The sequence below is a fragment of the Ambystoma mexicanum genome, chromosome 6q, assembly GCF_040938575.1.
Source record: "Ambystoma mexicanum isolate Mex_15411 chromosome 6q, UKY_AmexF1_1, whole genome shotgun sequence".
Taxonomy (NCBI): Eukaryota; Metazoa; Chordata; class Amphibia; order Caudata; family Ambystomatidae; genus Ambystoma; species Ambystoma mexicanum.
This window is the reverse complement of record NC_090937.1, coordinates 1,283,270,607-1,283,298,162: the sequence shown is the minus strand read 5'-3', so window position 1 is coordinate 1,283,298,162 and position 27,556 is coordinate 1,283,270,607. Positions and strand designations below refer to the sequence as shown.

General features: G+C 47.8%; 1 protein-coding gene across 1 annotated transcript in view; it reads right to left on the bottom strand.

Moving 5' to 3' along the window:
- Window positions 1-27,556, bottom strand: part of ADGRA3 (adhesion G protein-coupled receptor A3) — a 451,503-nt gene that overhangs the window by 159,754 nt on the left and 264,193 nt on the right. The window contains exons 6-7 of the mRNA XM_069631885.1: window positions 27,291-27,451; window positions 2,474-2,687 (exon numbers count right to left, since the gene is read on the bottom strand). Of these exons, the coding sequence (XP_069487986.1) occupies window positions 2,474-2,687; window positions 27,291-27,451 (375 nt within the window). The remainder of the gene's footprint in view (window positions 1-2,473; window positions 2,688-27,290; window positions 27,452-27,556) is intronic.

Here is a 27,556-nt window from a genome sequence, read left to right as displayed (position 1 = left end):
GGCCAGGATCCCGTCGGCTAGAAGAGGGCCTAAAAAGGTCCTTCGTCGCGAGCCGTGAGAGCAACGTGCGTCGTCGGGGGATCTGTTGCTGTATTTCAGGATTTCTGAAATAAACTCTTCTGTTCAGAACCATAGCCTGCCGATTTGTAGGATCTCACATCCTGATTATTTTTGATTATTATGGATGTGTGTGTGACAAAAGGGTATCTACTTACTTCTCTTAAGCCTGAGGAAGTGTTATGAAGTGTACTTTTATTGTTGCATATTGCCCTTTTTTAAAGAAGGCTTATTTAAATAATGACTGTTAAATAATTATTTTACTAGAAAACCTTGAGAATAAGGGTTCGTATTTGTTGATTTCATTGCAACAGCTCTACAGCTCACATGTACCCCTCTTGAGATAAGTCTGGTTGCTCAGTCACTACCAACTTGTGTAGTGCAGACCTATAACAAAAGGTGGGTTATCAATACCAAGAAGACAAGGCTGGTGTAGTCTCCCACAGGGTTAGTGCATCCAATCTTGTCTAACAGTCAGAATCTACATGACTTGACATGCCCGATTGACTTGTATTGGTTATAAAGTCCTTAATTTTAAAGTAGCTACCTTATTGGCCAAAAGGCGGTGGAGCCTTGGTCAAGAGTCCCCCCTCCCTTAGGTCATCTGCCGCCTGGGGTCTGGTAGTCTACTCCCTTCAGACATTGATGACCCTTTGGGAATTTTCTACTGTGACATTTTACAAGAACTTCCTCAATTAGAAGACCTGTTTGCAATAGACTGAAATATAACAAAACTAGGGATGGCCTTATAGGATGCTCCTCTCATTGCTGAAAGAATTTAAAACTGCCTAAATTATGTTATATATTCTTCGTAACTGCTTCCTTGCGCCCTCACGTTCGACACTTAGTGTCCATTGTTTATTAGCACTCTTGGCGGATGTGTCAGCAAATCAGGTTTCTCCAAATCAGGGATGAATCAAACAAACCAAGCCTGGGTTTGGAGCAACATGATTGCTTGGCACACCGTGCTCCACACAGTGCCACCTGTACCCCTCCTATGCTGCCTTCCAACCCCAGCTTAAGCCCCTCAACATCCACCGCCCCATCTCCTAACTCTAATATGGGCTCAGCCAAGCCAGCACCACCGTGCTCGCTTCTCCTTCAGCTATGTAAATGAAAGAGGGGCACTGGGCGGATCCCAGCCTTCCATTTCCTTGATAACCACTCCCCGGCTGCAGCCAACAAAAGCAGCGCGGCCAGGTTTTTTAAAATGTTGTATTGCTATTAGCACCTCGCGGTGCTAATGGCAATAATCACGTGTTCGCTTGGGCCTATATCTTGGGCCCGGGGCCGTTACCAGCCGGTGAAGTCCACAGAAGGCGGAATAATTGCCATATTAGAACCTATGAGGTGGCATGCGACTGCCTCCCAGCCAAACGGAGCTCAGAATGTGGGCATTACCTCATGATGTTGGCCAACCTCCACGCCCCATGAGCAGCTAGCGTGGTGTACATGTGCTTGATAGCGACTTTTACTTATCAGTAATATTCATTTTACTGCTTTACTGTGTCCAATATAGTATATTTTTGTACTTGCATGTGTACCCTTGTTCTTGATTAGACTTTGCGCATGTAAACTGTCATTCGCACCATGCAAACATCCTCCTGAGTCCAAGCCAAACTGCTCAGCGTTACCCTTGAGAGTTTGGTCAAAGGCTCAAGTGTAAACTGATTGCACATTTAAGTTATTTCTCAGAACCTCTAACCAGAGCAGCAAGTGCTAAAGTGGAAAATTGGCCATGAAGATGGCATCAGCCGCTACAGACTAAATTAACTTTTCTAAACAGCAACCATTTACTTTTTGGTAATGGTCTAGGAAGTACTACTGGGAAAGTATGCCGAGCAAGACCAGCTAAGGCACAAACCAGACTGCTCATCGGCAGGAAACTGGCAACTGCAGCACCCCAATACATACCATGGTTAGTAACTTAATGAGATCTTTTTAGATTAGGAAACCACATAACCCTCTGTGCCATTATGTGTGCACCATGCTGGAAGGTGCAAACAAGTTGTATAAAAAATAATGATACTGCAAAAGATCTTCAGTAAATACCATCGACTAGAAAAGAAAAGCCTTTTGGCAAACTATGTATTTGTAATAAAACAAATACAGGTAATTTTGTATAAGCAATGGGAACTAATGCAATGAGATGAGCTCACATACTGCTCAGCAGGTTCATATGCTCAATGGTGGTTTGAAGAAAGGGTACATCATTAGGGGGCAAGAGGGGCAATTTGCCAATAATTCACAAGAGCTCAACAACACACTGCCTGGCTTTTGGTCACTTACAAATCAGGCAACCATTCACTTGATTTGGGTCAAATCTGTCGTTAATATGAACCAACACAAGAAAGCACATTAATGCAAATAGAGTAATCACACAATAGTGGCAAGTGCTTTTGTGAGAAAATATTACCTTGCTATCAGTGAACAATTATGTATCATGTTCTTCTCTACAAATATACCCAAGGATTCATCGGTTTCAACAATCTTGCCATCCTGATACCACAGCACCTGCATGTCCTGATCGATGTAGGAAGCCATGCACTGGAAAGGTAGACTGTCTCCTTCAAAGACAACTTGTCGATGTGATGGAGTCATATAGAAGGAAGGCAACTCAAGAGGAGGATCTGAAATGAAAGCCAAACATATATTTTACTGAGTATTTTAACTTTGCACAATTTCTTAACTGGGACAATATAAACAAAGAGAAAATGTTCTCAAAAAGCACAACTGAACTTCACTAGGGTGATCTTAATGTAATAGGGTGGACTGGTGCTTGTTTCCACCTTTCCTAGAAGAGAATGTTTTTTAACTCAAACAGAATAATAGATCCAGAAGAAGCATTTCCTGTCTCTTAAAATTAAATGTGTCAATTACTGCAAACATTTTATTAGAAATTGCTTTTCCTTCACAAATAAGCTTAGGCAGCTGTATTAAAGCCCTTAACAAAACTGCAAAAAGATATTTAGGCATCGTCACGTGGTAGCTGATTAATGCTGCTGTTCCAACAGTGGGATGTGGTGATTCCAAGGCAGCAATATACGTCACACAGTGAGATTCAACAGAAACCTATTTTTATAACAAAATGGTCAGGTTTAGATAAGCACCTAACAGGTGTTGGAGGAAACGCTATAACTAAAGTGGGTTTTCGAAAGAAGAGTGACTCAGGATGGGTTTAACTACTTGGTGATTTCTTAGCACTCCCAGAGTTACTCAAGAAAAAAAACAGCTCTAATTCTAATAAAGAAAAGCTGCAAAAGGATTGACCAACAGAAAAATCTCAAAGCTAATCTTTATGAGTCCATTGTCTCCTGGCTTTCCAAAAGTAATAAAGTTACACAGCTTGGCCAAACAAGTTTAAAACCTACTTTTAGAAGTAAATCCATATAGTAATGCAAAAAAACAGACTTGTTACTTCAGTCACCCACATTTCACAAAATGCCCTGCCAGGGCCTTGCCTTCAGAATTCACAAGAAGTTCTTCCTTTCTCTGGCTCACCTTGTATAACTATTCTTTCTTTACAATAGAAGAACAAGTTACTTCTTACCTTTTAACGTTCTTTCAATGGGATGTTCCTCCGACGTATTCCTTATCTTGGATATCTTTGTCCAGCTTTGCTGGCCTCTGAAATTTTCTCTCTCTAGAGGGCGCTGCGCGTCGACGTCCGCCGAGTCGATGTCCCTCGACAGCAGCCGTGTCGAAGTCATCCTGCCTATAAAGGCCGCGCGCAGCGTCCGTTGCTCAGTTCTGTTTTGTAGCCCACAATAATTCTTTCTGGACTAGACTAATCACCCTGAAGGAGCGTAAGCTGCAACAACAAGGGAAGTAGTACTGCGGGGATGGACGGGAGGGTCGATAAGGAATACGTCGGAGGAACATCCCATCGAAAGAACGTTACAAGGTAAGAAGTAACTTGTTCTTCGAAGGGATTGTGTCCTCCGACTTATTCCTTATCTTAGATAGGTTCCCATAGCAGTATTCTGTTATTGGAGGTGGGAGTACTGACTTCATGCTTCCTCTTATTGATGAATAGAGTGCAATACTGCCCTTCCAAACCTAGTTTCCTGACTGGAGGAGGAATCCAAGTTGTAAAACCGTGTAAAGGTATGGACGGACGACCATGTGGCAGCCGCACATGTGTCTCTAACCGGCACTCCTCTTTTGAGGGCCGATGAAGCTGCGATACCTCTGGTCGAATGAGCCCTAAGATTTTGAGGGGGCTCTTTTCCTGCCAGTTTATAACATTCCAAAATTGCTAAAATGATCCATCTGGAAATGGTCTGCTTAGTTATCGGTAGCCCCAGCTTGTGACTTGCGTAGCCTACAAACAGCTGGTCTGCTTGTCTTATCCTAGCCAGTCTACTAATGTAAAAACTTAAAGCCATTCTTGGGTCCATCCTGTGTAACCTCTCTTCCTCTTTCCCCGGATGGGGAGGAGGATAGAAAGATGGAAGGGTAATCTTCTGTGTGATATGAAATTCAGAAACCACCTTTGGGAGGAAATTAGGCTTCACTTGCAGAACAACTTTGTCTTTGTGAAAGATTGTATGAGGGGGTTTACAAGAAAGAGCTTGTAACTCGCTCACCCTTCTAGCAGATGTAAGTGCTACTAATAAAACAGTCTTAAGGGTAAGAAATCTTAATGAACAAGAGTGGAGTGGTTCGAAAGGTGTGCCCATCAGGAAAGTTAGGACTAAATTTAAATCCCATAGGGGAACCTGGAATGGTCTTGGGGGATAAACGTTAGTTAACCCCTTTAGAAACTGTATTACCAAGGGTAACTTGAAAAAGGATGGTTCTTCCGCAGTGCGCTTAAAGATGGATAGCGCTGCGAGATAGCCTTTGATGGTGCCAACTTGAAGGCCTGAATTAGCTAAATAAAGTAGGAAGGACAAAACCATTGGTGTACCACATGAAAAGGGATCGATATTCTTTTTCCCTACACCAGCTGCAAAATCTGTTCCAACGGCAGCGGTATAAAGATTTTGTTGCTGGCCTTCTTGCCGAAAGCAACACCTCCATAACGTCATCAGGGAGGTCCCAATCCTTGTACCTCAGCCTTTCAGAAGCCAAGCGTGAAGGTTGAGGGTTTTGATATCTGGATGGAGAACCTGACCTCCCTTCTGTGAGAGCAGATTCTCTCTGAGTGGAAGTCGAATTGGAGGGCAGATGGACAAGTCTAGAAGGTCCGGGTACCACGTTCTCCTGGCCCAATCCGGGGCAATTAGGATCATGGTTTTCCGGAATCTTCTCAACCTCCTGATCATTTGAGGAATGACAGGGACCGGTGGAAACGCGTACAGGAGTGGAAACTCCCAGTCCACTATGAACGTGTCTCCCAGAGCTCCTCTCGGGGGAAATTCCCTTGAACAGAACAGATCGCACTTCCTGTTGACACTGGTGGTGACAGATCCACCTGAGGGGTTCCCCAAAGGGCGAAGATCTCTTGAAGGACTTCCTGAGCTAGTTCCCACTCGTGGGAGACTGTGCTCTGGCTGCTCAGAGCGTCCGCTGTCAAGTTCTTCTCTCCGGCTAGGTGAACTGCCGATAGAGAGATTCCTTCTTGGATTGCCCAAAACCAGAGCTGCATCGCCTCTCTGCACAGAGGTAGTGATCCTACGCCTCCTCTTTTGTTGAGGTAATGCATGGCCACTGTGTTGTCCATCATTATCAGGACATTCTTTCCTTGTACAGATGGCAGAAAAGCCTTCAGCGCAAGTCTGATGGCCTTCAGCTCTAACAGATTGATATGTAGTCTGGACTCGGATGGAGACCAACGACCACTGATGGTCAAGTCGTTGGCGTGGGCTCCCCACCCCGTGAGTGAGGCATCCGTGACTACTGTTATCTCCGGCCAGGGTTGCCAAAACTGCTCTCCTTTCAGAATGTTCTCCTGACAGGCCCACCACTGAAGGTCTCGAGCCACCCTGGCGGGAACCTGAAGAAGATCCGTCATTCTCCCTGAGAAGTGAGACCACTGAGTTCTCAGTGCCCACTGGAGAGATCTCATTCTCAGTCGAGCCTCTGGCACTAGGAACATGCAGGATGCCATGAGGCCTAGCAACCTCAAAAAGTCGAAGGCTGGGAGACGTTGGGCATTTTGAAACTTGGTGACCATCTGTAGAATATCTTGAGCCCTCACCTCTGGTGGCGAGGCTTTTCCCAGGGAAGTGTCCAGGATCGCTCCGATGAACTGGAGTCTCTGCGATGGTATCATTTGTGACTTCTTTAAATTGAGGGAGAAGCCCAGTCTGTGAAGGGAGTGGCAAACATGATCCAGCTGGATCTGAGCTTGTTCCGAAGATACAGCTCTGATCAACCAATAGTCCAGGTAGGGGTAGACGTGAATCCCTTCCCTCCTTAGACTTGCAGCCACTACCGACATTAACTTGGTGAAGACCCTCGGGGCAGAGGTCAGCCCAAATGGCAGCACTCAAAATTGATAATGAGAGTTGCCAATTGCGAACCTCAGGTATTTCCTGTGTTTGAGATGGATTGGCACATGGAAATAAGCATCCTGAAGGTCCAGAGATACCAACCAGTCCTGGAACTGAAGGGCTTGAAGGATCTGAGAAAGAGTTACCATCTTGAATTTGTCTTTCCTGAGGAATTTGTTCAATTCTCGCAAGTCCAAGATGGGTATCAGTCCTCCGTCTTTCTTTGGTATGAGAAAGTAAGGGGAGTACCAGCCCTTGTTCCTCTCCGCTACAGGTACCGGTTCTATGGCACCTTTCTCTAGCAGGTCTAAAATTTCCTGCAAGAGGAGCGGATCTGGAGCTTTTTGAGAGCTGATCCCCGGTGGATGACTCTGAGGTATGCGTAGGAGAGGCAGGCAGTAGCCTTGTGCAACTGTCTCCAATGCCCAAGCATCTGACGTGATAGCCTGCCATTCCGCCAGATGTTGAGTTAACCTGCCTCCTACAGGTGTCTTGTGAGGGAAGTCCTCAGAGTGGTTTTGGGGCGGCTGATGCAGATGCTGATGGTAAAGAGGCACCTGCTGTTGCTGCGGCTTTTGAATATCTACCCCGTCCACCTCAGGTAGTTCTTCTTTGTCCCCTTTGAGCCGGTCGTCCTCTACCTCTTCCGAATGCGGAGTAGAAGCGAAAGGACTTGCCTCTCGCAGAGGTTCCTGTGGGACGAAAAGGTGTCTGACGGATTGCAGCGCCTAGGGATTTTGCTGCTGCCTTTGATGTTTGCAGTTATTCTAAACTGTCATCCGCCTTTTTCCCCAAACAAAGAAGAGCCATCAAATGGCATGTTCAAGAGCCTGGCTTGCACATCTGGGGCAAACCCAGACTTTCTCAACCAAGCAAATCTCCTGGTTGTTGTACTTGCCGCCATTGCTCTGCTGATACTGTCAGCCGAATCAATGCCCGTCTGGAGGGATTCGCACATAGCGTCTTTACCGTCCTGTATGATATTCAGGAACGCCTCCCTTTCTTCTCCCTCTGGGATGCAGTCAGCCGCTGTAGAAGCACACTCCCAAAGTGTATGGCTAAATCTAGCAAGGGTGCAAGTAGCATTAATAGATTTTAACGCCATGCTACATGCCGAAAAGACTTTCTTAGCCATAGCATCGTATTTCTTATCGTCCCTGTCCTGTGGGACGGTAGGGTAAGCAGTCTTGATGTCAGTAGAAGATGCTGCCTGTACCACCAGACTTTCTGGGGATGGGTGTTTGGACAAAAACTCTGGGTCTGCAGAAGATACCCTGTATTTAGTAGACAGTTTTTTATTTACTGCCGGGACGACATCTGGGGTTTCCCAGTTCGTCATGATTTTTCTTTGAAGAGCTTTATGAAAAGGTACTACAGGATCCTCCTGTGGACCTTTATCAAGAATATCCGTGAGGTCATCCTGTTGGAAAGCCTGTGAAGGTGTTGACCACCCCATAAATTCTGTGATCCTGGCCATTAAGGCTCTATAAGGGGTTTCAGCATGCTCCCCCTAGCGAACTCCACCTCTGGGGAAGTGTCTAAACCACTTGCCTCATGTAAGGAATCATGGAGTTCCTTTAATCTGCGTTCCTCTGAGGATAACTCCTCTTTAACTGGGGTTGCAGATCCCTGCAACTCAAATGTCTCTTCTTGGTCAGACAGTTCTCCCTCTTCCATAATTGAGGACATTGTTCTGAATTGGTCTGAACTCACAAAGGGTGTGAAACCCATCTCCAAGGCAGAGGGTGCCAAAGTTGTTGTAATCGGCCTCGAAAACGTCGATGTCGTCGACGCCGACATCGAAGGCTTCGAACGTGGCGTCGAAAACAAAGGTGGAGGCCTCGAGGTCCTCGATAGAATCGGAATTCTGCTTGAGGATGTCGACAATCTCGTCGACATCGTCATTGAAGACCTGGGAATAGCCACTGGGTGCGCCGCAACCGTGACTTTTCTTGACGTCGACGCCGGTGTTGAGGATGGCGTCGAGTCGACAGACCCGTTTGTCGAAGGTCCCTTCGACAACGGCGTCGAAGACACCGACCTCGGCGTCGATGGAACCTTCAAAGGATTCGAGGTCTTTGCTTTACTCGAGGGTTCGTGACGCGCTCGAGAAGCTTCCTTCGCCGGGTGCTGCGACTCGCGGCGTTTTGGACCTTTGGGTCTTTCGACCAGAGCATCGCTCTCAGCAGTCTTCGAGGGGGTCGAGGCCGCTTTCTCGAAGACGCTCATCATATTTTTTCGGAATTCCTCCCATTCAGCCCGGGAACTATGTTTAGTGGGCCAAGGGATTCTCTTAGGTGAAATAGAGGAAGAGGAGGACGAAGAATGGGATCTTCGGCGTCTCCTTTTGAGTGCTTCGATCTCGAGGAGTGATGGGACCCGCTTCGAGACCTGGAGCGCGAATGGTGACGAGGAGACGAATGTCTCGACTTCGTCGAGGAAGAAGAAGCTTTAGAAGTCTTACCTTTTTCCAGCTTCCCCCTACGCTCCTTCAGGGCCTTAGCTGTCATGGACATACAGTCCTTGCACTCCGAACAATGGTGTTCAACTCCCAAACACCACAGACAGACCCTGTGAGGGTCCGTCAGCGACATCTTTTTTCCACAGTCTCGGCATTTTTTAAAGCCGGACCGAGGGGTCGTCGGTTCAGACGAGTATGGATCGAATATCTCGAGGAAAATGGAATCATTTTCTATGAAACTGAGCAACGATATTCCGAGGCACTGAGTAAGCGCGGAAAAACGGAACTGAGCAACGGACGCTGCGCGCGGCCTTTATAGGCAGGATGTCGTCGACATCGATACAGCGGCTGTCGAGGGACATCGACTCCGCGGACGTCGACGCGCAGCACCCTCTAGAGAGAAAAAATTTCCGAGGCCAGCAAAGCTGGAAAGAGATATCTAAGATAAGGAATAGGTCAGAGGACACAATCCCTTCGAAGGTTACTTACCAACTAATGTTCTTTCGATTGGATGTTCCTCCCACGTATTCCGAATCTTAGATATATTCGTATCTTCAGATTTGCTGCTTTAGAAAGAAATTCCACCAGGGGGCGCTGTAATCGAGGTCATGGTGTTGATGTCCCTCGAGAGCTGCCATTAAGCATCAACCTCATCCGCAGTATAAAGGTCTCGAGCCGCGCCCGTTGGCTTCAGTTCTGTTTTTATATCATGGATTGTATGAAGGATGGTTTTGTGATGTTTAATCTAGAGAATAGTGCTCCAGAAAAGTGAAGCATCAAGGACCAGGTGGCCGCTGCACAAATGTCTTGCACCAGGACACTCCTCCGAAGGGCCCTTGTAGTTGCCATGCCTCTGCTTGAATGAGCCCTTTGCCCATCTGGAGGATCTTTTCCCGCTAATCTATATCATTCAATAATTGCTAGAATTATCCATCTGGACAATGTCTGTTTGGTTACTGCTAGTCCTAATTTGTGTCCAGTATATCCGACAAAAAGTTGATCACTTTGCCTAAATTTAGCCAATCTGAAACAGACCACTTTTAGGGTCCAGTCTGGGTAGTCTTTCTTCCGCCTTTCTTTCATGAGGAGGAGGATAGAAGGAAGGTAAAGTGATTTTTTGTGACAGGTGAAAGTCAGACTATTTTTATCAAAAAAGAGGGTTTGACTTTAAGAGTAACCTTGTCCTTATGAAAAATGGTGTGAAGAAGCTTACAAGAGAGCGCCTGCAACTCACTCACCCTATGGGCTGATGTAATTGCCACAAGATGTATTGTCTTTAAAGTAAGGAGCCTTAGCAGCCAAGAGTGTAAGGGCTCAAATGGAATACATGTGAGGAATTTTAAAACTAAAATTTAAATCCCAGACGGGTACCTGAAATGGGGTTGGAGGGTACACATTTGTAAGCGCTTTCAGGGACTGAATAACCAAGGCTATTTTGAAGTAAACACTTCTGAGGAGCGCTTAAAAATAGATAGCGCTGCTAAATATCCCTTTATCGTGCCAACTTGGAGCCCCAAATTGGCCTAGTGTAAAAGGAAAGAAAGCACCATAGGAGTATTACATAGGAATGAATCCACATTCTTGTCCTTGCACCAGTTACTGAACTTGTTCCAACGACACCGGTACAAGTGCTTTGTTGCTGGCCTTCTGGCCTTATATCTCAGCCTCTCAGAAACCATGCGTGAAGGCCGAGTGTCTTGACCTCTGGGTGGAGAACCAGACCTTGCTCTTGCGAGAGGAGATCCTCTCTTTGTGGAAGACGGATTGGAGGGCAGATGGACATGTCCAAAAGGTCCGAGTACCACGTTCTCCTTGCCCAATCTGGGGCAATTTGTTTTCCTGAACTTTCTCAACCTCCTGATTACATTAGGAATCACAGGGACTGGAGGAAACGCGTCCAGAAGTGGAAATTCCCAGTCCACAAATAACGAGTCCCCTAGATCTTCTCTTGGACGAAATTCCCTTGAGCAGTACTGATCGCACTTTCCGGTGGACACTGGTCGCGAACAGATCCTCTTGAGGGGTTCCCCAAAGGGTGAAGATCTCTTGAACGACTTCCTGAGCCATCTACCACTCGTAGGAGACTGCTCTGCCTGCTCAGAGCGTCCACCGCTGTGTTCTTCTCCCCGGCTAGTTGAACAGCCGTCAGAGAGATTTCTTCTTGTATTGCCCAGAACCAGAGCAGCTTTGTGTCTCTGTACAGTGGTAGTGACCCTACACCTCCTCTACTTGTTGAGGCAGTACATGGCCACTGTGTTGTCCGTCATTATCAGGACATTCGTTCCCCTTACAGAGGGCAGAAAGGCCTTCAGCGCTAGTCTGATCGCCCTCAGCTCCAAAAGGTTGATGTGTAGTTTGAACTCCAATGGAGACCAACGACCGCTGATTGACAGATCGTTGGTGTGGGCTCCCCACCCAGTGATTGAGGCGTCTGTCACTACCGTTATCTCCGGCCATGGTTGCCAAAAAGGTTCTCCCTTGAGAATATTGCACTTGCAAGTCCACCATAGCAGATCTTGAGCCACTCTGGTCGGAACCTGCAAAAAATCCGATATATTCCCCGAAAATTGGGACCACTGAGTACTGAGGGCCCATTGAAGGGACCTCATTCTCAATCTGGCCTCTGGTACCAGAAAAATGCAGGATGCCATGAGTCCGAGCAACCTCAGAAAGTCAAAGGCCGGCAGATGCTGGGCATTCTGAAACTTTGTTACCATCTGCAGAATGTGATGAGCTCTCTCCTCGGGAGGCAAGGCTTTGCCCGAGGAAGTATCCAGGACTGCTCCGATAAATTGGAGTCATTGGAATGGTATCATATTTGACTTCTTGTAATTGAGGGAAAAGCCCAGTCTGTGCAAGAAGTGGCAGGTCATGGTCAGATGTTCCTGGGCTTGTTCGGGTGAACTTGCCCTGATTAACCAATCGTCCAGGTAAGGGTAGACGTGAATCCCCCCTCTCCTGAGACTCGCTGCCTCTACAGCCATCAGCTTGGTAAAAACCCTTGGGGCAGAGGTCAGCCCGAACAGCACAACTCGAAACTGATCATGAGAACCGCCAATCGCGAATCTCAGGTCTTTGTGCTTGAGATGGATCAGCGCATGAAAGTAAGCATCCCGAAGGTCCAATGATACCAACCAGTCTTGGAGTTGGAGAGCCTGAAGGATCTGAGAAAGGGTTACCATCTTGAACTTGTCCTTCCTGAGGAACTTGTTTCAGTGTCTTAAGTCTAAGATAGGTCTCAATCCGCCATCCTTTTTTGGGATGAGAAAGTAAGGGGAGTACCAACCCTTGTATTAGTCAAAGTTTGAATGCAGTACCTTCTGGGAACACTACAAGCAACTCTGACTACAGCTGTAGGCAACCAAACCTTTGCTATAAGCTTGTACTACACAGTTTTGGTAGCGTGTTGAGCAGCCAGGCTTATCTCAAGAGGGGAAATGTGAACAGTAGTGGAGTTACAAAGATTCACAGTTACATGTATTAAAATAAACTCTTACACTCAAGGTTTCTTGCATAATCAGTATAAAACCTTCTTTAGAAGGGATCAATACAATAGTAACACAAATACAACTCAATACTGTACACTCTGAGTTTCTGAATCAGACGAGACCCTTTCGGGATGGCCCACAGACACAACCTACACCCACAGGTGACTTCGATAACAAGGGTGCTGGGGTCATTAATATCTTACTGATGGCACTCCGAACACTCTTAAAAAGTTGGTAAAAGGCAAAGGTTATTAGAACACAAGAGATCACCCATATTCTTAAGCAGGGCAAATACTTTCAGATCCTTTTAGAAGAGTCATACAATTCAATAGGCTAAGCCAAAGACAATGTGCAAAAGTCTTGTATTGGATGAAGCACTTCTGGTAAGTAAATGGAAAAGTCTTTGCACAAGTTCTTAGGAGTCTTTGATAAAAAAGAAGAATCAAATGTAGGGCCACAGGCTGATTAGACTTGGAAGTTGCAGAAGTTACAAGCACTTCCACAGTAAGAGGCAAGTTCTCTTAGACTTGTTTTACAGTACCTGAGCAACGAAGAAAAGATGCAGATGAAGACTTCTGTTCCTGTGCAGCTTTGCAGATCTCACTGCTCCTGGGCCTCAGTAATGGGGACAAGACGGAGGACGTCGGGGGACTGTTACACTCAGCTGGTATCCACGGGGGCGCCATACGATACTGGATGGAGGTCTAAGCGCTAACCCGGACCCCTCTCTGCTTGGTTATGTGCGAGACGCTGGGTAGCACCTATAGCAGGAGAATGGAGGGTTAAGATACTGGTTCTGTGATGGGTGGATTCCCACATCCCTCTGGTCCAAATCCCCTCCCTTGGGGTTATTGCTCACCTTAGGTTTTTGTGCGTAGAACTCTCCGCCCTGTGTCTCTGTGCAGAGCCGCGTGGTGGTGCGGGCGTTCGGTGGACCTAGTTGCTTCACTTGTCCGTGTGCCCTTATGTCGGGTCCAGACCAGCTGTGACTCTGACTCTGCTTGCTGTCTTCCAGGTGGGTTATAATGTCTTTTCCGTCTTTATTCCGTCTTTCTTTCCCTCCATTTTCTCTGTCTTCTCGGCATCTTGTTCCACTACGCTGTTCCCTAACAATGTCTTTTTTTTTCACAGGAATGGTTGCGCATTCAAAGTTGCAGCAGCGATGGCGAAGACCACGGTGAGTTATTGATGCCAAGTAGTAGTTCAAGGCCAAGTAGTAGTTCCAGGCCCAGCCACACCCAAAACACTAGACTGCATGGCTTGGTTCTAAAGAACTGAGCCGTGTAATAGGCTTCATGTTGGATTCAGGTCCAAAACTGTATTACTTTATTCCTGATAATGAGGCTAGCGCCAAATGCACCAGGACTGACTCCATGTATGTTTATGATGGAGTAGGCCCTTGGGGCCAAGGAGACGGGCTTTAGCCCCACTGCTGCCAGGGGGCTGTTATACCTGTGGTGGTCAGGGGCATGGATCGTGACAGGCACTCCTGCACTGGGATGGTCAAAACCCGCAACCGGAAAACTTCACTTGCAGTGGCAGTTTTGCTTTTCAGCTCCTCGCGACTACCGCAAATAGCAACGTGATTCCTAGCTGTCAAGATGGACTGTCCTTGCTTCTGGGGTCCAGCACTTTACTGAGGGGGGTCAGGCTTGGTCAGTCATGCTTCCTGGGAGTCCGGAGGATCTTCCAAAAGCTTTAGGCCAGCTTGAAAGCAACACACACAATCTGGTGTATCTCTCCCTGGCTCTACGGTTTCCAGCAGCAACTCTGTGGAAATTCAACCAGCTCCGAGATGGATGTCCAGGTGACTTACTTTGGAGGTGACTGATCCCACCAACTCAAAAGGGAGAAGTTGTCCTTACAGGGGCTTCTCGGTCGATGTGAACTTGGTGTTTCGGCACTGCAGCAGGGCTTCACAGGGCAAACCAACGGTCCAGGAGTTTCAGCCGGCGTCCTCTTCAAGCTCTTCTTCGGTTCCTTCATCCAGTGGTCGACTCTGCCTTCCAAGCCAAAAGACTTGCCTTTTATTCAGTTCTCTCCCATTCATTCCAGCCTAGCTGTCACTCACTCAGCAGGGTGGCTGTCCTTGCCAGACAGTCAGCCAGCCTATCACCACAGAGTGCATTTGGGTCTCCTAGGAGACGAAGCACAGGGAGTTTCGGGCACCACCCTCAGTTCCTGCCTAACCCAGACACTCAGCCAGAGGTGGGTTTCACTCCTGAAGCCCGACAAAGGCGAAATGAACCAAGAGACCAAACCTGGTTTGGCACGCAGAAAAAATCTCAAGAAGGCTCTTTCCACAAAGACATGGTGAAAAAAGAAGACCGGGCCCATTCTGTCAAAGATGGCTCTTCCCCATTTAAAAAAAGATGGCTTCCGTGGTTGCTTTACCGGAGCTGTGAACAGTCGTGGTAAACGCAAACCATATTAGTTCAAAACGAAACCACTGCCGCCAGCCATTCAGTGAGGAAAGGGTAACATAAAACTTGTTAGATAGGAAGTTAGATAAAGGGGATACTAAGTAACCCCTCCAGCACTCTATTGTAAGATGGTGTGTGCTGGGTCTAGAAAGTTACAATGCTAAATAAAGTCAATTTCACTTTACTGCTCTGGGAAACAGTAGTTTATCCCAGAGAAAGGTATTTAAACCTTGGGGACATCTGGAAGACTTCCCTGTGCCACTGCACTGAAGGTGCTGTGTGACAATGTAAAAGATGATGCCTATGGAGTTTGTCAGACTCCATTACCAAAAGAAACGGAGGTAAAATTTACATTAAAATACATGTGAGAGTGGGAAAAAGGGTTGTCCTCAAAATCCAGCAAAGTTGCTGGGGGTTCTCTAAGGTGGAGGGAATTAGCACATTTCTGACAATTCTCCCCAACACCTTGTTCCTCTCCACTACAGGTACATGTTCTATTGCACCTTTCTCTAGCAGGGTTAAAATCTCCTGCAAAAAGGAGCGGGTCTGGAATTTTGACAGAGTTGGCTCCCAGTGGATGATCCCGAGGCCTTTGTTGAAAAGGAAGGCAGTAACCCAGGGCTACTGTCTCCAGTGCCCAAGCATCTGAAGTATTGCCCCGCCATTCCTTCAGATGCTGAGAGATCCTGCCTCCCACTGGGGTTGTGTGGGTGAAGGTCTCAGAGTGGTTTTGCAGCGGTTGCAGTAGCGGCAGAGGGGACAATTGCCACTGCTGGGGCTGATCTAGCAGTTTTTCCTCTTCCACCACAAGGACATTTTCTTTGTTGTCCTTTTTGACTGGCCTGTCCCTTCCATCTCCCAAATGAGGAGTAGAATCGAAAAGGAGGACTCCTCCAGGAATATGAGCCTGAGTAGGAGTGTTGCTGAGGTGGTTTTATAGGGGCTCCAAGTGACTTAGCCGCCGCTTTTGCGGTCGGCAGTTTTTCTAGACTTTCAGCCGCCGTGCTGCCAAACCACCTCAAGCCGTCAAATGGCATATTGAGCAGCCTGGCCTGCACATCTGGGGCAAAGCCTGACTTTCTCAGCCATAAAAATCTGCGTAGCACTGTGTTAGATGCCATGGACCTGCTGAAGGGGTTAGCAGTGTCCAGTCCTGATTGGAGGCATTCCCCCATAGCCTCTTTTCCATCTCTCACAGTGGCAAGGAAATCTTCCCATTCCTCGCCTTCAGGAATGTGTTCAGCTGCTGCCATCATACAATCCCACGGGGTGTATGTGAATCTTGCAAGGGTGCAAGTCACATTTGTCGATTTAAGGGCCATGCTGCCCAAAGAAAAGATCTTTCGGGACCAGGCATCAATTTTCTTATCGTCCCTATCTGGGGGGATTGAAGGATAAGCCCAATGCCTAGTGGATGTGGCCGCCTGGACCACTAAGCTCTCCAACGACGGATGTTTGGATAAATATTCTGGATCAGACGAGGAAGGCCTGTATTTCGCTACACATTTTTTTATTCACAGCTGGTCCCAAATCTGGGGTTTCCCCCATGTGGTCATAACCCTTTTTTGCAGTGCTGTGTGAAAGGGAAGGACAGGGTCCTTTTGAGGGCCTTCACTGAGGATGTCTGTCATGTAATCCTGCTCGTAACTAGGGGAATTTCTGTTGCATGCCATAAATTCTATCACCCTATTCATAAGGGTTCTATATCCCCAAGTCTGCATGATCAGCAGGGTCGGGTCTGTCGAAATCCACTTCAGGAGAAGTATCCAGCACACTGGCTGTTTGCAGGCATTCATATAGATCGGCCATCTTAGAACGAGGATATATTAATTCCTCTGACATCTCTTGTTCCAAATTTTACCCCAGCATGGGAAACGTCATCTTCAGAGGATGGCTCCTCATAAATGGAAGCCATAGATTTAAAAAAATCTCGCCTAGGCTCAGGATGGTACATTTTATCTGATGATGTAATGGGTATAGAACTCTGCTTTGACGAAGGGGTCGATTTGGGAGTCGGAATTAACATTGGCCTCGACAAAGGCATTGATGACGATGTCATCGAAGCAGGCTTCGACACTGTCGAAGGAGTCTTCGACATAAGCGTCACCGAGTAAGCTGTCGAGGGTACCTTCGATGCCGGCATCGAGTGGGCCTTCGATAGTGGCGTTGAGAAGACCTTCGACACTGACTTCGATGGCGGATGAACACTCTGTGCCATTTTGTCAGATGTTACCCCCGATGTATGCACCAGTAGGCTTATTTTGCTTTTTTTAAAAGGTGTTGAACTTTTTTCTGCCGACACCCTAGATGACTTTTCGCCAGAAATTAGCACGTTTGGTCTCCGACTTCCCTCGGTCACTTCTAGAGTGAGCTGGGGCATGGTCTTCCTACGACTTTTTTGAGTTGGTCTAGGTCGCATTCTTGAAAACGTTCACCATTGATGCTCTGAAAGCCTCCCATTTTCTGGGGGAATCGTGCTTTGAAGGGCAGGCGATAATCCCCGTTTTAGACGACAAAGAAGTGGAAGAGGGAGATCTGCGTTGTCTTTTCTTCCATTGTTGTTGATGAAGAAGACGATTTTCTCGATCGACTCCTCGATCTTTATTTCTTCGACTTGCATCAAGATTTACCACTCGACTCCAGAGTTTTTCTTTCTTCTAAGAAGACTTCGAGGATTCCTCCCCCACCGCCAGCGTACCTCTTCCTTCCTTAAGAGCTTTGTTGGTCATTGCCTGACAGAAACCGCATTCTTAGACCCGATGATCCGGACCCAAGCACCAGAGGCAATTTCGATGGGGGTCGGTGATTGACATCTTCTTCCCACATTTCTGACACTTTTTAAAGCCAGCCTTTGGCGTGGAAGGATTTGATGAGGAAGACACAGTTCGAAGAACTGAAGCTCAATTTGTGTGACACGAAGCGAAAGCCATCGGAAAAATGGAACTGAAGCCAACGGGGGCGGCATTAGCCCTTTATGCTGCGGATGTCGTTGACAATCGACGGCAGCCCTTGAGGGACATCGACACCGCAACCTCGACCACAGCGCACCCTGGTGGAAAACAAATTCCCAAGCAGCAAAGCTGAAGATATGAATATATCTAAGATGAGGAATACGTGGGGAGGTGGGGGGGGGACAATCCATTCGAACTATCTTTTAGGGCTCAGGTACAGCATTCACAACAAGCCTGTCACTTAGGGTTTGGGCTACAAGACTCGAAGGCAGGTATCTTTCCTAGGACATGGGGCAGCATTCAAAACAGATTTCTCACTTAAGCCTTGAATCCAACATTCAGAACCAGCCTTTCGTCTAAGGCTTGAGTTACAGCACTTACTCCTCCCCTTGTATCAGGGTTATTTCTGCACATAGGGCTCTCTTAAGCCTTGGGTTAGACTTGCAACAGGCCTCAGGTTCTGCAAGCCACTAAGACCTGGACCGCACATGCCAGACCTTAGAAGCTCAATCTCTTTCTGGAGGGTTTGTGGATGGAAAGCCCGAGGCTTTGGCTATCCATATCCAAGAGTTTGGGAGGGGCTATATAGCCCTTCAAATCAGCCTCTATTTTAGGAGTTAACAGCTCTCCACCTCTTCTTCCAGTCTAGCACTGCCAATTCTATCAAGAGTTCTCACTTCCACAGCCTCCTATTTTATCAGGGGGCATCAGCAACTGGGTCTGCTCACTCTGGGCCCAATACTCTGAATACCAAACCAGTCCATTTTATGCCCTTGAGGCTCTGGTGAATTACTAGCCCTCTTCCTCGCCTCTCCCTCCTCCCCGGACTGGCCACATTCAGTGATGATCTCGCCATTTCTTTAGGGGTTGGTTCCTGGTGTTGCCTAACGGGTATACTTATTTTATTCCCTGTAGCCTGCATAGTTGAGGCTTCTAAGGCATCTGTGGTGCCTTCTTCTTTCATAGTATTGGGGCAATGCTGCACCCAGTATAAGAGGCCACAGATCTGTGAAGTTCAGTTTGGGTGATGAAATACCTGGTCAGCGAGCACCCCATTCCTTACTTCTATACCCCTCTAGAGGGGCCAGTCCACCCCCTTGTGATGTATTCTGGGAAATGGGGTCCTTGGATATGATTTGGGTTGGGTTTGCAGCCAAGCTACCGTTTCTCAGGTACTAAAAGCATGATCGGGATCCTGGCCCTGTACGAGAGGTCAGCATACCTCGTCTTCCCAGCCAGTCAATGTAGTCTGCTGCAGTGGTGACCCCCAAAATATAACATGGGACTCCTGGAACAAACCGAGAAGGCTATCCTAATGAAATGGGCAATGCTTCAAGGAGACCCCTCAACACGCCCCCACCCCACGCCACCGACCAATTACCCTCTGGTGCTGCCATTGTCGCCATTTGATCACTACTCCACCCACCCCCCTCCCATAGGGTATCATGGTGAATCTTGTGAACTTCGCACATGGAAGATGTTAATTTCCCATCAAATAGATTTTGGCCACCACTATCAATTTCACCAAGTAACCAGTCTCTTAGAACTGGAGCACAGAAAGGATCTCCAGCACACTGTAGCAGTACCTGTTCTTAACAGGTCATTTGAAAATGGCTGTTGCTTTTGGCAATGTATGCCGTTGCACCAGTAAGACATAAGGAAGCACATCTCCTTCAGAAGTGTGCTGCATAAGGAGAATTACCCAGGTGATTACCTGTGCTAAATATTGCACACTTCCCATATTAATACACACATTAATAGGATGTAAAACCAAACTTACCGGCCGGTTACCATGTTCCCAGCTCTACAAATAAGTCGCAAGTCTTATACCAGCCACTTTGTTTCCTAGATACTTGCAACAATAAAAAAGAAGGGGTAAACATACTCCCATTAAACACTGGGAAACAGGAGCCTGGCTCCATTTTACAGCCACAAAGCTCACGCATGTGTGCATCAGAGTTACCAGCAACACTGTGCCACGATGAGTTCTAATGTTATTACCTGTTCTGAAGAGGAACATTACAGTAAGACATGCATTACTTACTGTAAGAGCATTTATGATGATTGTATCTGCTTAGATTCACATGCTGTGCATATGGTCCGACATCCAGTGGTAACCGCAGAGTATTGCATCTCGTCTTTCGGGGGACCGAAAGGGGACGTCGGCATAGGCGTGTCTGAAACACTATCCCTATCGTGACGTGTGTAGTACCCAAAATCACTCACGCGCCGAGGTCCCTCCGATTGTATTTCTTCTGCCATGAGGGAGCCCAAGGCTATAATGAGTGAGTACATGAAGAGAGAAAGTAGTAAGAAGTCTATGTTCCTTCCACCCCGAGCGGGGAGGCAGGAAGGGCGCATGTGAATCTAAGCAGATACAACCATCAGAAATGCTTTTACGGTAAGTAATGCAGTCTTCTGATGCTTGTTAATCTGCTTAGAATCACATGCTGTGCATAGACTAGCGAGCAGTACCCGGAGTTGGAGGTGGGTTGTGAGAGGGAACAGTAGAAAAAAGATGTCTTAGTACTGCTTGTCCCACCTGAGAATCAGACCTAGAATGAGTGTCTAGGCAATAGTGTTTTGTAAAGGTCTGTAGAGAACTCCAGGTTGCCGCTTTGCAAATGGACTCTAGAGGAACATTTGCAATGAATGCTATTGATGCCCCAGTGCCTAGAGTAGAATGTGCTCTAGGCTTGAAGGGCAGTTCTCTCTTTGCAAGAGTGTAACAGTGTGATGCATTTGACAATCCACCTTGATATTGCTGATTTAGAGACTGGGTCCCCTTCTCTACCAGCTGCCACTGAAACAAAGAATTGTTTAGTTTTCCTCAGTGGTTTAGTTCTCTCCATGTAGAACATGACTGCCCTGCGCACATCTAGTGTGTGAAGGCTTCTTTCGGCCATGTTAGTAGGTCTCTGGAAGAACGTGGGTAGTTCGATTGACTGGTTCACATGGAACTTCGAAATAAATTTCAGCGCAAATCTGGGATGTGTGCGCAGAACTACCTTATCTTTGTGGACTGTAACAAACGGGTCCAAAACCAAGAGGGCCTGTAGTTCACTAACTCTTCTGATAGAAGTGATAGCTACCAGAAAGGCTGTCTTGTAGGTCAGGTCTTTCAGACTAGCTTTATGCATAGGCTCAAAAGGGGGTCCCATGAGCCTAGTTAAAGCCACATTTAGGTCCCACCCAGGGGCTGGTTGAGTGATGGGGGATACATTCTTTTAACCCCTTCCATAAAGGCTTTAATCACAGGTATTTTCCACCACGACACCTTCTGCTGTGACGTGGTGTAGGCCGACAACGCCACTAGGTGAACTTTTAAGGAATTGAAGACTAACCCAACAAATGGGTTAGATATAACACAATGTATGAAGGTGAGCAATCAGTGGAATTGACGCCTTTGGAACTGCACCAGCTGACAAAACATTTCCATTTGCTGGCATAGCAATAACGTGTGTTAGGCTTTCTTGCCTCCCTCAGTATGTCCATGCATCTTTGAGGGAGTTGCAGATGTTCAAACTCTAAGACCTCAGGAGCCAGTCTGCTAAGTCCAGAGTTTGTGGGCATGGGTGCAGAGTCTCACCCCTCTCCCTCCTGAGACAACATGTTGTACGGGCAGGGCAGCTTGACTGGTGGTGAGAGGGACATTTCCATCAGGTGCGCGAACCAAAGTTTGCGGGCCCACATGGGAGCCACCAGAATCATGGTGAATGGTTCCTGGTGCATCTTGTGTACTATCTTGTTCAAAAGAAATTTCCCCGACCAAGTTTTCCAGACCCTGTTCCCTTTGGATCGGTTCTGGGGGTACCTGGAGGCGTAATCTTGGCATTGGGTGTTCTCCTGAGTAGCGAACAAGTCGATCTCTGGAAACCCCCATTCTGCGAAGACGTTGGATACAATGTCTTCGTGCAGTCGCCATTCGTACTCTTCTGGCAGAGGAAAATCTCTGCTGAGTACGTCTGCCAGAAGATTGAGTTCCCCTGGAACATGTTGGGATACCAGGAACATCTTGTGTTTGAGAGCCCATATCCAAATGTTCTGGGACAGCTTGGATAGCCCTGGAGAGTGAGTGACCCCCTGTTTGTTCAGGTAATACATTGCTGTTGTGCTGTCGGTTAAGACCAGCACTGTCTTCCCTTGCAGTTGCACCTGAAATGCTTTCAATGCTTTGAACACTTCTAGTAGCTCCAGTAGGTTTATATGGTTGGACGCTACCTGAGGGGACCACACTCCGTGTGCTGTCTGTTGAAGCAGGTGAGCCCCCCACCCCGTGGGAGATGCGTCTGTTGTGAGAGTGGCTTCCACTGCAGGGGTGGTGAAGGTTTTCCCCTTCAAGAGGTTCTCCCTCGACCACCACTGCAGAGAGAGAACGAGGGCTGGCGAGACAACTAACAGATCTTCCCATTGTCCGCTGGCCTGACACCACTGGCTGTTGAGCCACTCTTGTATGGGACGCATGTGCAGCCGCGCGTGGGGAACCAAGTATATGCATGACACCATCATTCCTAGCAAACGCATAGCTTTGCGTACCATCACCTCTCGACTGGCTACATACTGAGGAACCTGAGAGAGCATGTTCTGAACCCTCTCGCTGGAAGGGAAGACTAGACCGTCTTCCGTACGAATTAGAGCCCCCAGGAACTGTTTTACTTGGCTGGGGGACTAAGCTGGATTTCTTTTCGTTGATAGAAAATCCCAGGCTGAACAGTAGGTCTACTGTTCTTTGGGTGTTCGAAAAACAAACGTCGAACGAGTCCCCCGTGATGAGCCAATCGTCGAGGTAAGGGTAAACTGTAAGTGAAAGTCTGCGCAGGTGTGCCGCTGCCACTGCCAGGACCTTGGTAAACATCCTTGGCACCGAGGCTATGCCGAAGGGGAGTACCTTGAACTGGTAGTTTTTGTCCTGAATCACGAACCTTAGGAATTTTCTGTGCGCTGGCAGCATTGAAATATGAAAGTATGCATCTTTCAGATCCAATGTTGTCATGAAGTCCCCCTGTTTTAGCAATGGGATTACCTCTTGCAGTGTTACCATGCGAAACTTCTGGGGCTTTATGAACTTGTTCGCTGGGCGCAGGTCTAGAACAGGACGCATGGTGAGATCCTTTTTGGGTACAAGGAAGTACACTGAATAGATACCCTTGTTTACCTGAAGAATCGGGACGGCTTCTATGGCGTCCTTTCCCAGCAGCGCTTCCACCTCTTGGATCTGGATCTGCAGATGTTCCGGTGAAAGGCATCTATGTTTCGGAGGTCTGAACTGTGGAGGTCGGGCGAATTCCACACAGTAACCGTGGGCGACAGTCTTTAAGACGCACTGGTCTGAAGTTATCCCGTCCCATGGCCTTGAGGAAAGAGGTTAATCGCCCCCCGACCGGGGAAACATGGGAGGGGACCTGGACTTGGTGGTCATTTTTCGACCCGAAGTTGACACGCCTCTGGAATTAGAGCCTCTGCCTCTATTCTTTCCGCGCTTCTGACCCCTCTGGGGGTAGTAAGTGGGGCTTGCAGCCGGTTGACTTTAGTTGAAGTTGCCCGTGCCGAAATTGTTTTGAGCGGCGCGGGCTTGTCCTCGAAAGGACCGCTGAGAATTGCTGCCCCTCTGAAGAGGGTTTCTGGAAAATTTGGTGCAGCGACTTAATAGTCTTGTGCTCCTTCTTGGCTGTCTCCAACGCATCGTCTACCGCCTTCCCGAAGAGGTTGGCCTCTTCGATGGGTTTGTTGATAATGGAAGCCTGGGTCTCGGGCCTGAAGCCCGACGTGCGCAGCCACGCGTGCCTCTTTAGGAGAGTACCCAGTGCGAGAGACCTGCCTGCTGTCTCTGCGGTGTCCAGGGTATTCTTTACCACATTCTGATTGGCAAGTTTGCCCTCCGAGACAGAGGCGAGAAGCTTGGCTCTGGTTGGTTCCGGAACCTCTTGAAGGCCTTCCTGGAGTAGGTTCCATTGCGCGTCGACATAGCTTGCTAGTAACGTTGTGTTATTGGCAATCCGGACGGTATAGGCCGCCGCCGACGTAACCCGTTTGCCTAAGGCATACAACCTTTTGGACTCCTTGTCCGGGGGTGACTCTCCCGTGGCAAAGGGAACCCCTGCTCTCTTGCGAGTGTTGGTCACCACCAGCGAGTCTGGGATTGCGTGTCCTTTGATATAAAGCGGGTCGGAGGGAGAGGGTTGGAAAGGTTTTTCGACCCTTGGGTTCACAGCCCTAGTCTGAGCGGGTGTGAGTAAGGAAGGGGCCAGCCGTCTCTTTACAGAGCTCAAGAGAGGGATAGACTGGCTTGCCGGAGGCTTTTCATTAATAATGTCCTCCGCGAAATCTTGTTCGGGCAAGGCTTCAAGCGTGGCAATTTTAAAGAATTCCGCTGCTTTTTTCAACATGTTGTTGAAAGCCATTTGATCATCCACGGGGGAAGCTTGTCGAATCGGGGTGGATGGGGGAGGAGAGTTGAGGCAAACAATATCAGAGTTGTGATCGTCCTGCTGGGTGTCCTCCCAGTTGTCCGTTGCTCCTTGATCTTCCCCATAGTTGTCCAGAAAAGAAGACTTCTTCTGTATAGATGTCTCTATACGTGTCCATCTGGACATCTTCTTGATAGTCAACTTGGTGTAGGAACCGTGTTCTCCGTCATAAGACGTTGAGAGGATCTCCTCAGGGTGCTTGAGAGGGGTACCTGGCTTTCTTCGTAAGAGTCTTCGGGATCGTCTTCCCAATCAGTGGAAAACTTTTCGGCGGATTGGCCCATAACTGTGGGCGGAACCGGTACTAGGCCCACCGCCGTAGCAATCCTATTGATGCTCTTACGGATAGTCACCGAATCTTTGGGAGACAACGCCTCCGATGATGTGTCGGCAGTGAAAATGTCTTCCGCGGCTCCAGAAGGGCCACCGGATGGCTTCTCGGGTAGAGGCCTACTCGTAGTTTTCGGGCCTGTACGGGCCTTGGAAACCTTGGAATCCGTCGAAGTTTCTTGTTCTGAAACTTTGGCGCGTGTAGCTTGTGGAGTAGCGCACTTGTTATGTTTCTTATGCTCAGTCGTCATGCGCTGCTGCGGATTTTCCGGCGGGCCCGTTGGCGCTTTCGCCTTCTTCGACGAAGTCGTTGAGGAGGGCGCTTGGGTTGTGTGCTTTGTGCGGTGCGATTGTACGCCCCTGTCACCGGGTGTGGCCCCTGTAGCAAGACCGGAGTCAAGCCTGGAAGGGTTGGGGACGGGCGTGGCGGCCCTAGAATAGTCTGCCTCAAAGTCTATAACGTCCGCGTTGGACGTTTGGTCATCCGATGTACCCCCGTCACTTTCGGCTGGTGTCGTGGCAGGGAGGGAGGCTCCACGTGTGACATTCCATACGAGGCCCACAGCTTCAACCGGCGCTCCTTAAGGGTTTTAGGTTTAAGGAGTTTGCGCGCCGAACACCGCTTTTCGTCGTGCTCTAGGGGGAGACAAGCGTTACACGACGTGTGCTCGTCTTTCCACGGATATCTGACCCTACACACAGGGCAGAATCTAAATTGAGTCCTTTCCATAGCAGAAGGGAAGGGTGACCAGACCAAAAAGGAAAGCAGTGGAAAAGAGGAAAGACATAATAACAGTATGGCAAACCCTGAGCCCACTCTCCCTCCTGTGTAGGCCGGCCAGAAGACCCGACCACGTGGAAGTCTGAACGCCGGATCTTAGATGCCGGAACCCACAGCCGTAGACGATCCCCCCGTAGTCTTCGTCGAAGATGTTCTTGATGGGCGAAGTGACTTAACAGAGAATAACCGACAATTCAGTAAGATAAATAATGTCTCATGAAGAGCTGCGCTATAGGGCGACCAGTTATCTGGGCGAAACAAACAATCTGAGGAACCTCGGCACGTGAGGGATTTTGGGTACTACACACGTCACGATAGGGATACTGTTTCAGACACGCCTATGCCGACGTCCCCTTTCGGTCCCCCGAAAGGCAAGATGCAATACTCTGCGGTTACCACAGGATGTCGGACCATATGCACAGCATGTGATTCTAAGCAGATTAACAAGCATCAGAAAAATATTTTCATTTGAACCAACTGATCTATGCTAATTGATATGGATTACAAAAAGAATCTCTTTCAGAGTTAACAGGTAGTTCCCTTAAAAATACCCGAGCATATTCCCAGAGGATGACACAGGTTGCCTTTAGGCAAGATTTCTCTTTTTGAGTCTTTTTCCATCTTCGACTTCCATGGGTCCCCAGCATATATTATTTTTTGTAGAACTCGCTACTCATTTCGTAAGGGGTGCAGCAATGGGAAGGTCTTCATGCTCCCAGCTTAGGGAACAGTTTATCTTTTTTTTGCTGCAGGAACACTTTGTATCCCATTTTATTTTCTGCAACATTTCACTTACTTTACCGATTTGTAGACTGGCTGCTGGCAGTGAACCAAAGTTGGACTCTTTCTGCTGCGCTACTGTGCGCCTACATTTTTTACTGCAATAATTTTGTAACACTCAAAATGGCTGCCCCTCAGTGTCCAAGCCCTGCCCTTTATGCCATCTTGCTTTTTGGTCTTTTTCCTGCCATTTCAGGTCAGAAATTGCCTGGAAATGATTCCAGTTAACAATTGGGTGTCCAGCACAGGACCTCTGGTACATGCTTTGTGTCCCAACTTGTCGCAGTTGGATATCGGGATTGTCAAGTCCCCATCAAGGGTTGCTTGGTAGATTGTACGATAGCTGGCTGCAAAGAACCGGGCAGCCTCTGCCAGTTTGTTTAGCTCCCAATCATTGGCTAGGTTGTGTCTCACAGCCTGAATTTGGGATAAAAGGGCAGGGGGGTCTGGAACCTGCTGTTTTCTTACTTCACTGAAGAGTGGCCTCCCTGGATCTGCTTGGGAATGTGAGGTAAGCTTGCACCTGCTGACTGCACAGACATGTCCTTCTCGCCCGTTACTTGCAAACGGGACTAGAGAACCATTATCGTGTGGCACACCCTTCATAGTTCAAATCCGTAGGTCAACTGTCATCTGAGGTCATGGGAAGGCACTTACTGTAGTGGGGGTGGGGGGGATACAGAGTCCCTGGGGAACCCACCTGTATGCCAAGATCATCATTACAGGTCTGGTGGTCCCTCCCACCCCACTTCCCAGCCTCAGGGATGGGACTTCATTATACCTCCTCTGTATGAAGCACGTGGATGGAGTTTTGCAGCTCACTAATGATTATGTGTCCTTTGCCTTGAGCGACATTTTGCACCGTCATAGAACTACTCGTTTAACAACAAACAACCAAAGCATTACAGTCAAGGTACACAGGTAAACGGTGTTGTGGTATTCAGCAATTTGAAATGAGGAACATACATTGTTGTGCTCTCGTTACAATGCTCGGACCTCAATTGTAATGCAATTTTAAAAAATCAGTCGAATGGCAAATAATTTTAGGAGCAGTCATCAGCACTGTTCAGACCACCCACACACAGTCGCTTAGCCACTTTAGAGTTTCTTACCACATGTTAGCAGGTCTTGTCTCACACCAGTCACAGGCTGCCCCAGCAATGATTTAGGAAAGGCACATTTGGTTTCTCGGACAGTTATATTTCGATCTTTCACCCATCTGGACATCCAGACGATGTTGCAGTCACACAGCAGATACTCAGTCTGGAACTCTCTGCAATTAAATTTTCAGATCACTCATTGTGCTACAAATGGAGGTAAAATGGGGACATGCAGTAACATCATACTTACAACCCAACATTAACATGCAACTAGCATC